Source organism: Geotrypetes seraphini, chromosome 5 (assembly GCF_902459505.1).
Source record: "Geotrypetes seraphini chromosome 5, aGeoSer1.1, whole genome shotgun sequence".
NCBI classification, from domain to species: Eukaryota; Metazoa; Chordata; class Amphibia; order Gymnophiona; family Dermophiidae; genus Geotrypetes; species Geotrypetes seraphini.
Window position 1 is genome coordinate 183,150,674 of NC_047088.1, and position 12,319 is coordinate 183,162,992.

The following is a 12,319-nucleotide window of genomic DNA, read 5'->3' on the forward strand; positions in this document are numbered from 1 at the left end:
CCCCTTGCCCTTATTTATTATTTTATTTATTTATATATTATCTATCAAGGTTTCTAAGCAGTTTACATTCAGGCACTGAAACATTTGTTCTGCCAGGCTCACAATCTATCTAACATACCTGAGGCAATTGAGAATTAAGTGACTTGCCCAGGGCCAGAAGGAGCAGTGTGGGGTTTGAACTCACAAACTCAGGGTGCTAAGGCTGTAGCTATAACCACAAGGCTACTCCTTCCTCTCAGTGATCTTTTCTTCCTCTTCTCTCCCCATCCTAAGATCATTTTTCTCCCCCACACTGATATAATCAAAATCCCTTCCCATGAATCTCCCAAAAATTAAAATATAAAGCCATTGGTTTCTGCACCGCACAACAGAATGTCATATCTAACCTCACTCTCATCAGGCATCACTCTCATAATGGAAAAATCCACCAGGGTACTAGGCTGCATCTTAGACGACACTCTCATAATGGAGCCACAAATATCTAGCCTTCGGAAAAGACCATTTACACAATGCATCAACTGCAACTCTCAAGATCATACTTCCACCCACACCACTTTGCTCTGATCATCCATATGATGGTCCTGCCTCAACTAGACTATTGCAACTCCGCTTACCTTGGCATCAACACTACTCTAATCCACAAACTGCAACTAACCCAGAACATGGCCGTTGGACTAATCTACAAATTAAAGAAATTTGATTCAATCACAACATTCATCAGGCAACTACATGGCTCCCAATATCATCCTGAATAATTTTCAAATCGTCATGTATCCTACACCAGAAACTCAGCAGCCCCTCTCATCCAATTATTCTCTACTGTTTGGTCGACATCAAAAATCCCTTCACTACAAGCAAATTTTCCACTCTATGTTAACTTATCTGGGTGTAAAAACCTGGAATGACCTACCTGAAACTATAAGGAAAGAGACAAACTACATCACATTCAGAAAAAACCTGAAGACTCACCTCTTTGACAATTAACTGTCTTAGTTTCTGTATAGCTCCCCCTACTTCTATGTTCACTCCTCTAGCTTCTCCATACCCCCTTCCCCCTCTACTTTCCCTTCTCTTTGATCTGTCACCTTGAGCCTAAGTGGTATGTGCGACTCACAAATGTATGAGGTATGTGCGACTCACAAATGGAAGATTAGATTAGATACATAAGCAAAATAAAAAAGCTTTTATATTTGTATTATGTAAAATTTACTCCTATCTTTCCTGTCCTCATTTTTGGAAATTGATAATTAAATGATCATGGTATCACGACATTCTGGAGCATATGACATGGCTCTTTCTTAGCTGAATTCTAGAGCGTTTCCTATTGTCAAAAGTTATGCAAGATTAGACCTGGCTTGTAGTAATTTAATGAATTCAGGTTTTCCTAGCCCAATGTAAAATAATGTACATTTATGAAAACTTATTATAGCCTTTCAAAATCTTTACAACTAGATTTTTACATTCTTGCAACAGAATCTGCCTTTAAGCTGCCCTATGAAACGGGGGACGGTGGATATAGTTTTCTAGTGAAATAGAGTATCATACTTATATTTTAACAGAATGTTTATCTTTTGTCCCAGCCTAATAACTTAGGGGTTGATATTCATTCAGCAGCAGTCAGCATTTTTCTGCCTGCCACTAGCTTTATCCCCTGATATTCAATACCAGATAATATCAGGGCATACATATTGAATATCTGTGTTTTAACACTTATGCAGTTAAGTGTAATGTTCAGCAAATAAGAGTAAAAGGTGAACTGCATAAAGATAGGATTGATTTTCTATGCAGTTATCTGATGTGGTTAAGTGCTAAACATTGGCACTTAACTGCAGGATTGCCCACAAATTAGGCACTAACCACCTCTCCTGACCAGATCTCTTTGAATATCAACCTGCCACTGGTTATTAGAGTTTCAAGAGTCAGTACCACATTGCTGCCTGTTCTCTAATATGCAAAATGTTATGTCAAAATCATTTAGGCCCCCTTTTATCAAGCGACGTTGGGGGTTTTATTGCGGGCTGCTACGGAAAATACTCTGATGCTCAAAGAAATTCTATGAATGTTGGAGCTTTTACTGCAGTGGCCCGTGATAATAAACCCTAATGCAGGTTGATGAAAGGGGGCCTTAATTAGTAATCTTCCTCATTGTGTATATGTCTGAAATTGCCAAAGCACTTTCATTATTAGTCACCGTAAATCATCTAAAACTGCTTTTGAATTTTACCCATTTTCAGGGTAGTCCAGGACCTTCTGGGACTGCTGGGGATGCAGGTCCTCCAGGTCTTCAGGGTATGCCTGGGGAAAGAGGTCTTGCTGGGATTTCTGGTCCGAAGGGTGACAGGGTATGCATACTTATTATTTCAGTATCTTTCTATCTGCAGTTTAATTTAACAATGCATTTATTTATTCACTTTGATTGATGTGAACTTTGTTATTTTCTACAGGGTGGTTTAGGAGAAAAAGGTTCAGAAGGTACAGCAGGCAATGATGGTGCAAGAGTAAGTAAATCTATTCTGCCTGCAAGCATAGTTTGACCTGAAACATTTTCCAGTTTACCTCCCCGCTCATCCCCACCCCCCTTTATGAAGCCGTGTTAGGCTTTTTTATCGCAGGTCATGGAAGTATTAGGTCTGATGCTCATAGGAATTCTATAAGCATCAAAGCTAATACCACCACCAAGTCTGGCGATAAAAAAGCTCAATGCGGCTTCTTAAAATGAGGAGGGTGGATATATTTGTTTTTTGAAGACATTGGCTACAAAATTCATCTTCAGAAATTACCTAGAGGAGTAACTTGGTCTTTGTAAGCGGCATTTTCATAAAGATCAAATGATTACTGATAAGAAACAATGGGAGGAGCTTACAGTTTAATTGGTCTTACCATATTATGCTGTTTACTATACTTTAATATATTATTTTTACTGAAATATCCTTTAAACTGAATATATGTATTTAAGTTCTGGAGCATTTAGTGCTCCGGGTCACAGTAGAAGGGGGTGGGGTGGAGGTAGAGGTGAGTGATTAATCTTCAGTCATGCCTGCTTTATGTTGATAACTAAACCCATCTAACACTGTAATCCTTGCCTCAGGTCAATAGTTATTTAGCAAATCTACATTTAATACCAGAGCCAAGTCTTTTTCCTTAGTTCAGGTATTACTCCTATAAAATTGATGTGAATTATTTGATGGTGAGAGGATGGTTAACCTCCAAGACTCAGTAGTAGGGTGTGCAACTTTTATCTTCTATTCAATACACATAAAATAGAGGCATAAATCTACCATAATGTGCACAGCAATAACCAAGAAGCAGACAAGTCCAAGTAGAAGTTGCCTGATTGATTAGCAACAAAGACACAACATGGCCACGTTTCGCCCTCAGACTGCATCAGGGGTAAAAACTGGAGGTGAAATTTGACACACAACCCTGCTAGTCAGTACTTCCAAACCACAGAACAAATCAATGTCTTCCTTCAGAATGAAAGCAAGATGTGTGTCAAATTTTCCCAAGCCTGAAGTAAGCCACATTGATTAGCTCTGTGATTTGGAAGTACTGACTAGTAGGGTTGTGTGTCAAATTTCACCTCCAGTTTTTACCCCTGACATAGCCTGAGAGCGAACCATGGCTACGTTGGGTCTTTGTTGCTAATAAATCATACATCATATGCTTGGATTTATCTGCTTCTTGGTGGTTGTTCTACTCAATATAAAATAGTCTGAATCTTGAGTGCTGTTCTGGCTTAATTTACCTTTTCAGAAACAGAGTTAAAAAGTCACCTTCTTATTTAAGAAGCACCTATTTTGCCAATATGATAATTCTTACACATTGCTCAGCATTCAAAGTGATTTAAGTTTCAAGTTTATTTATAATTTATTATCCTGCCCATTGGACAAACCATCTGGGCAGTTCATAGGCTAATGAAAGGAATAGCGCAGGAAAAATAACAAGCATAGGAGAGGAGAAGAAGAAGGGAGGATTACAACATTGATGATATTGTAGGGGAAGGTAAATACACATTCATGGCTGGCTAAATGCTGCAGAATATTGGGCGTCTAATTTAATTTACAAAATGTGCTAGAGGAATGGAGAAAAATAGTGTTGTGGTATTAAGATGTGGACTGAAGCTAACTATATAGCATTCCACGAACTTATGAATTTCCATGGACAATCACAGATGGTAAAATTATTCATGCCTCTGCACCTTGTAACAAGGTTTATTGATGATTGTGGTTCTTTAGAATGTATGCATTTCTAAAACTATGTACATCATACTTTTTGCAGGGTCTACCAGGCCCACTTGGTCCACATGGATCTGCAGGACCTACTGGTGAAAAGGTAAAGAATTAAAAAAATATGTTCTCTCTCTCTGCTGGAATGCATATAAGGTTGCATATGTTGTCAGTAACATATATTTTTGTTTAATTTCTAAGGGTGAACCCGGCCCCCGAGGATTAGTTGGTCCCCCAGGTTCTCGCGGTACTCCTGTGAGTGAATATTTTTTTAGCCTTCTTTTAAGACTTTATATAAACCAAAATATTTTATGGTAATTTAAAAATGATCTTCTACTTCTGATTTATTTTAGTTTTTTTTCAGACTTATATTTATGGTACCTATCATTGCCATGAATCGTGCCTACATAGGCACTTTAGGCCATCCCACTTCCGGCATTAGCCATGCCCATAGCATTGTACGGTGGCCTCAAGCGACTACATAGGCGTGATTCTGGCACCAATTTTTTAGGTGCCTTGGAAACTGAGTTAAAAGTATCATTTGAACGGTGTTTTTAGTTGAATTTGGGTACCTACCTATGCCTAAAAAAATGGCACTGGTTAGATTCATTTAGAAGACCTATATACAGCCATATATTGATGTCTAATATTCCAGAAACATCCTTATTGGCCAGTGGTTAATGAATACAATACAGTATGCTGTGTAACACTTATAAATAGTTTGAGCTGATCCACTTAATGCAAGAGAATCTGTTGTCTGTTCACTGATTTTGAGATTTAAAATAGTCTGGCACAATATGGTATGCTAGTTTAAAGCCAAATTAAATTAAAGGCAAACACTAATATGGGCCATTTAAAAGGCACACATTTTTGCTTAATTTGAAAACTTAAGTACTTACATATCATAACTCATGACCATAGACACAAAATATTAGAGAATCTTTCATGCATTTGCCCTAATATTAGCCTAGTGACATGTTTACCTATAGAAAGCAAAGTGAAGGCCTTCATTTATAATAAAAAGATATAAATTATTCGGTTGATATAATTGCTCACTGCCATGGCCCCAATCATGGTGCTGATCTAGAGATTCAGTGCAAGGCCTAATCCGGGCACTGGCAGAAAATATGTGTGAGTTGAATGGCCACTGGAAGTTATGTGGGTGATAGAAACCTAGTGCCATTGCCTAGATAACAAAAGTTAGGACAACTTTATTGCAGTCATAACTCTATCTGCTTTGTTGTTTGTTATGAACCATTCATGAACTGCTGTTAAACAGGTAGTTTATTCAGAGCTATAGGTAAGTTTGATTCAGTAGGTATGAGTAGCTGTATGTCATCTGTGTAGCTGTAGAACTGAGTATCCATCAACTGAATCAACTTGGCTAGTGGCTTGAGACAGATTTTAAACAGAGCAGATGATGCTATTGATCCTTGAGGTACCCCACAGGTCAACACCTATGATGATGTTGAGGTGCTGCTGAACAGTATAGACCAGACCTGCACAACTCTGGTCCTCGAGGGCCGAATCCAGTCGGGTTTTTGGGATTTCCCCAATGAATATGCAATGAAAACAGTGCATGCAAATAGATCTCATGCATATTCGTTGGGGAAAGCCTGAAAACCTGGCCTGGGGAAGGGGCCGAAGTTGTGCAGGCCTGGTATAGACTGTTGCCACTAATACCTGTTTCTGTCAATTGTGCTTACATGATACAGCGTCAAAACCTGCTGAGAAATCCAGCTGTATTAACATTGAGGCAGACTATTTCTCTCTGTTTCTGTGAAGATCTAGTAGGGATATAGGACTCTCTTTGTTTCATAACAGAGTACGATAACCAGTTTCTCTCTTCTAGCTGTTTGTTGAGCTCAACACAGATCCCTCGATATTCAGCCAGCACCAGACAGCATTTTTGTAAGTGCTGATCGTTGCTGGCAAAATTTAGCCCCAATATTCAGTGCCAAGCCATGTCTGGGCACTGGCACTCAATATTAGGGCATAATTCCTGGCTTCCTGGAGCTTATGCGGGCTTAGCCAGTATTAAGCCAGGGCCACATAAGGTATGTGGCCCCGGCTGAATATTGAGCCAAGATCGCATAAACTTTTTCCATCATAAAAATTTTTTAAAAGACCCCCTCAGAAAATATGAAGAAATATCATTCAAACAAAACAATATTGTTAATTTTACTAGGAAATGGGCCCCTCTTGATGAATTCTGTAAGAATTTAATTGGAAATCTCATATGACTCCTATTTATCTCTGAATTGGAAGTTTGCAGCTTACAAGTATTCTGTTTTGTATTATGATGTTTTTCTTTGTAATGATTACTACTATTATTTTGTATAAACTTGATGTAGTATTTTTGAAAAAATAATCATATTTAAAAAAAAAAAATCCTCTCTGCAAACCCTGATCCCCTTCCCAACTGACTCTCCCAACAATGCTCCTCTTCCTCCACCCACCTCTCTCCCTCGCAAGGATCCCTTTCCCCCCGTTTAGGTAGGCCCCTGGTGGTCTGGGGAGGGGTCTTTGGGAGAAGGAGTGCGACCTTCTAACTCCTACCTCTTGACAGTGCATAATTAAAATTGCAACCCCTTGTAACAGTTAGCAGTACTACATGAAGTATCAAGAGCTGCTGTAAGAGGTTGCAGCAGCTAATTTAACCAAGTGCCAGGAAGGGGGCCTCACTCTTTCCCCCAACCCCACCAAGTGGACCACCTGGTAGTCAGTTAGGTTTGGGGGGTCCTAACTACATGTGGAAGATGGAGGCTTGTTGGAGTAGGGAGAGGTCATGGCGCTATCTGGGGGGAGGGAAGAGTGGTATTCTTTTGGGGGGGAGGGGCGGGAGGGAGGGGGATTGGGGCATCTGGTGTATATGTGTATTAGGTGAAACACTAAACAATAAACAATGGAAAAAGTCCTCTTTGTTATCAAACTTGCATCCTATATGGACTTTTTGAACACAATTGCCTCTAATATGTGTAATATAATTTGCAACTAATGTGTATTAGGTGCCATCGACTTTGTGACTTGTTGAGTTAAAGATCCAAAAAGAAGTCAGTCAAATGCAAGTCTGATGAGGTTCTCCAGCATCATCCCCACAGTAGTTGTCACTGGTGTACCTCTAAGGTATTGCTGGTGGCCGCAACGAATCATATTCATTGCCTAATGTGGCCCCGCACACTTCTCTCTGTCACTTCAGCCAGGAAGGAAAGAAGAAATGATGTCAGTAAGGCAGGAGGTAGCAGGTTTTCTTTGCCTAGTTCCTTTGATCTTCCCAACCATGATATCCTTCTCCAGTGATCTCTCCTTTCTAGCAGTGTGACCAAAATAAGATAGTTGTAATTTCATCAAAAGATATCATGATAAAACCCCTTCTTTTCAAATTGCTTTACGGGAAAAGGATTTCAAGCGGCTTTCATCATCATCCATTGTTTCAGGAAACAACTTAAGACTTTCTTGTTTATTAAATTTCTTAGCTCTTAATACTAACATATTCTTCACGTTGATTTATGTATTGTAGCTAGTCTTTTGTAAACCGCATTGAAATTTACAGTAATGGCGGTCTAGAAATAAATTCTTATGTTATGTTATGTGTGCTTCGAGTGACATATCTGGTTTGATCTTTTCCAAAATTGATTTGTTAGTTTTCCTGGTGGTCCATGGCATGCGTAGAATCCTTCTCCAACACCAGAGCTCAAATTTCTTTCTATCTTGTTTCTGTAGTGTCCAGCTTTCGCATCCATAATTGACCACTGAGAAAATGAGTACATGGACCAGTCTGATCTTTAGCTGTTATTTCCTTGCCTTTAAATAACTTATCAAGAACTTTTATTATAGAGCAACCAATTGCTATTCTGCAGAGTATTTATTCCCTGCTAATTGCTTCTTTGTTTACCAAGAAGCCTAAAAGATTAACTCTTTTCAAATTATATTCTATTGCCTTCAAGCTCAAAATCTTCATTTTCCATGTTCATAATCTTGGTTTTATTTATATTCAGTTCTAATCCAATTTATGACTTTTGCCTTTAACATTTCTTAGTAGGTACAACATGTCGTCTTTACTACTGGCAATGAACATTGTGTGATCTGCATAATGTTATATTTTAACCACCAACTTTAAAACCAACGCTCTCACTGAAGAGGTCTTTTTTTTTTTTAACTACCAAAAAGCCTTATGCAGGTCCCAGCCTGATATTCTACCACAACCTGCATAAAGCTAAGAGGGTAAATTAAGGACATCTTTTGAGTTGTCCTAAATTCATCCACTTACCTTTTGCAGGCCCTTGCTGAATATCGCTGGAGCCCATGTAATCCCCAGCTCCTCCCAAGCACCACCCCCTGGCCCACTTCTGACCATTCCACCTTTTGGGGGCCAGTCAGCGCCGATATTCACTATCTGGCTTAGTGGTTGGGCAGCCATGAGCGATTTAAACGGTCCAGAGCCTCTCTGGCCTGCTTAAATCGCTCTGGATTTCAGGCCTAGAGTGTTTGTTCTATAACTTTTCTTAGAAATGAAATGTTAGATTCTGGCCAGTAACTTTTGAGCTTGTCCTGGCCCCAGTTGTTCTTTAGCAGAAGATGCACCACTGCCTTTTTTAATGCTGTAAGTAGTTGCCCACTGAAAAAAGAGGAATTCTTGATTTTTGTGGCCCCTCCTATAAAGCTCTTTCTTGCTAGCTGCACAAACTTTGATGGGCAGTGGTCAAGGGAGCAGGTAGTTGGTTAGACGCCTCTTAAGATTATGTCAAAACACTCTTCTGTTATTGGGTTAAAAGTCCCTCACATGTAAGGAAAAGACAAGTTTATATATTCCTGGTTAACTGAGAGGAGGCTAGGTGAGTCTGCTTTGGCAGTACTTTTATCATGTGTTTCCTATAGTTTATCCATGTGAGATTTATGCTGTCTTTTCATTTTCCATCAAGTGGGTGCTCATAAAGTTTTCTTAAGCCATGCATAAATGTAATAGAGGTACAAGATCCTTTATCTGAAATTCTAAAAATCGAAAAGCTCCAAAAACCTAATTTTTTGGGAACATTGCTGCATTATTAATTTGTTCAAAGGTTACTTTTAGCATCAAAAGTAAAACCTGGCCCCAAAGTCACTTTAAATACTTCACTCTATACTGATAGTAGTTTAATTCTTTCATCTTACCTCACACTGGTGTACCTCTATGGTGTTGATGGTGACAGTAGCGATTCATATTCATTGCCTGCTGCGGCCCCGCATGCTTCTCTCTGTCACTTCCAGCCAGGAAGGAAATAAGAAAATATGTCAGTAAGGCAGAAGGTAGCAGAGAAAAGCCTGCAGGGCTGCAGCAGGTGACAAATATGAATCGCTACGGCCAAATCGCTAAAATCCAAAATGTTTCTGGTTCCGAGCAATTTAGATAGAGGATTGTGAACCTGTACCTAATTCTTCTACTTGTATACCAAAGTGTTTCCAGGGGTGAAAAATAGAGCAAGCAGGAATGGAATTAGCCCTTACATTATATTTTAAAAAATACATACATAAGCACCTATTCTATCTGGCACATACACGCACAGAATTGTACCTGCCTCAGAACAAGGGCAAACATTCACCATGAGCAAGCAGAATATAAGCCAAAAATGGTGGACATCACCACTATGATGCCAGCTCAAGTCCAGAAAAGCCTGGAAAGCTCCCTGGGTATATGCAAGTACTCCATTTTGTGTTTGTTGCCCCTTCCCCCTTAAAAAAAATCTATTTTACTCATTTGTCTTTAAAAAAAAAAAGACATTAAGGAGAATTACCACTACTGATGTGTAACAAAATAGTCTTGTGGAGAGGTAATGCTGTAAAAAAAAAACAACAAACAAACCCCTAACGAATGGGCTTTTTCCCTTAAAAACAAACCATTACAGAATGTTCTTTTTCAGTACAAAGGAGACTGACTTTTTGGTGCTTTTACAGAGCAATAGCAAGAACTTCATTTCTGAGATCTCCCAACCAGAGTTCAGGCAGCTATTCTCTATTTTTTTTTTTTAGAGAGATTTTACTATACTTTTAGGCTAGACCCTCATTCTGAGGGATCCCTCCAGTTAATACAAATTTGGACCACACTGAGTCAGATTCATACCCTGTGGAACATGCTACCTGCCACACCTACCCCACCCACTGTGCCAAGGCCAAGAGGAGGAGGCAGTGGATGGGGATCAATTTAGGTGCCCTATCTTTCTTGCATCCAGTGCAGCCGCACCACTTGCACAGCTATTGATATAGCCTCAATATGAATGACAGCTAGACTGTCACAGAGAGACTTTCCTATCTGCTGAGCCTGCTTTATGGTACTTAATGCCCCTCTGCTGCTATGGGCACTGAATATATAGGGCCTGATATTCAGCACTATTTGGCCAGCTGGAAATGGCTCCCGGCCAGCTAAATAGCACATAATGTAGCTGGCTATCCGTCAATATTCAGTGGGAGATTGGTGGCTATCTCCCACTGAATATCCAATTCAGTGGATAGCCCAGTGACCAGCTATGTCACCAATATTCATTGGCTGGCTGGCTGGCTGGCTAAGTTCAGTAGCCAGGTAGACCCACCTAAAAAGCAGGTCTGTCTTTGTTTGCTATGATTTAGCTGCCAAGCCAATGAATATTAGCTTAGCGGCTATGTTTCGGCCAGCCCAAAAAACTCTGGATATTCAATGCCAGTCACTGGAAATGGCACCAGCATTGAATTTCCAGGTTCATCACAGACCACAGGAGACAGCCCGCTATCTCCCATGGTCTGAATGTTTTTTTTGGGGGGGTGAGGCTGGCTTTAACTCAGTCTCAAGAATGGCTCCTCCATCACCACAGATCAAAAAAGCACAGCAGAGTGGATTACATTATGATTGTTTATTAGTTCTTCACTGCACCGGCTGGGTGTTTTGTTTTTTTTAACATAATGGATTGCATCAGTAGGGAGGGTAAATATGTACACCTACATTCACTGGAGTAATTTAATGAAGGCACATAGATGCATGAAACTATCACTAGGGGCATATGTTGCCCTTATAAAACTATTCTTTAAGCTGCTATACTGTAGTGGCAAAATATATGTGCCTATGTGCCCTTTCTGCCTAGCCGTGTTATAAAATTACTTTTCAAATATGAAGGAAAAAAATAATAATTTATTCATTTGAGTTACCATTTTAGACATTTGCCATTTACTGTACAGGATCCATATTTAAGGCTGATATTCATTTTTTTTTTTTTAGGGTTCTCGAGGTGAAAATGGTCCAATTGGTGCTGTTGGCTTTGCTGGTCCACCGGTATGAATTCTGATTGATTGAACGGTCATAAAATCTGGCTAGACTCTGAATTACAGCTTTTTTTCTTAACATTTTCTCTGAACAAGCAAGCATTACACATTTTTTTTTCTCTTTTCTCCCAGATTCTATTTATGGTGCCCAGATTTGGAGAGCTGCTAAGATGTGCAAGCAAATTAATTGGCTAATGAGCTCTTAACTGTTAATTGGGTGCCAACAACCAATTCTTGAAGTTAATTGACACTCATTAAAATTTGCATGCATATCTGGCTCCATATTATTCTATAAGGTGAAACTCAAAAAGGGCTGTGGCCATGGACGAGTCGGGGCATTCTGAAAATTTGCTTGTATATTTATAGAATATCGTCTCAGTAAGCCTAATCTGGGTGCCAATATTTATATCAGCTTTCAGCAGGTGTTAATCAGGCAGCTAAAGTTAGGTACGGGAATTGGTACTTTATAGTATAGCATGTAGAGGCAAATTCTATAAGAGGTACCTGCAGTTAGGCACCTAAATAAATAGGCATCTTACCCCCACTTTTATGAAGCCCCTATAGTGTTTTTTATCACCAGCAACGGTGATTAAAGCTTTTACTGCCATGGCCGGTGATAAAAAATGTTAATGCAGCTTCATGAGGGGGGAGTTAATTAGTAAACTGGCTTCACTTAAGAGCTTTAACAAGCTCATAATTAAAAAAATAAAAATTAATTGGATAATAGGCACCTATCTTCTTAGGCACGATACTTCAAAAGATAGGCGCCCACCACATGATGTCTAGCAGCACCTAGCACCAAAGTAGGCGTGTTTAGATGTGGAGAA

At 39.5% G+C, this 12,319-nt stretch overlaps 1 protein-coding gene across 2 annotated transcripts in view; it reads left to right on the forward strand.

Moving 5' to 3' along the window:
- COL5A2 (collagen type V alpha 2 chain) overlaps nucleotides 1-12,319 on the forward strand; it is a 306,470-nt gene that overhangs the window by 233,323 nt on the left and 60,828 nt on the right. For both annotated transcript variants that reach the window (XM_033945794.1, XM_033945795.1), the window contains 5 exons: nucleotides 2,235-2,342; nucleotides 2,445-2,498; nucleotides 4,279-4,332; nucleotides 4,428-4,481; nucleotides 11,449-11,502. In XM_033945794.1, coding sequence (XP_033801685.1) covers nucleotides 2,235-2,342; nucleotides 2,445-2,498; nucleotides 4,279-4,332; nucleotides 4,428-4,481; nucleotides 11,449-11,502 — 324 coding nt within the window. The remainder of the gene's footprint in view (nucleotides 1-2,234; nucleotides 2,343-2,444; nucleotides 2,499-4,278; nucleotides 4,333-4,427; nucleotides 4,482-11,448; nucleotides 11,503-12,319) is intronic.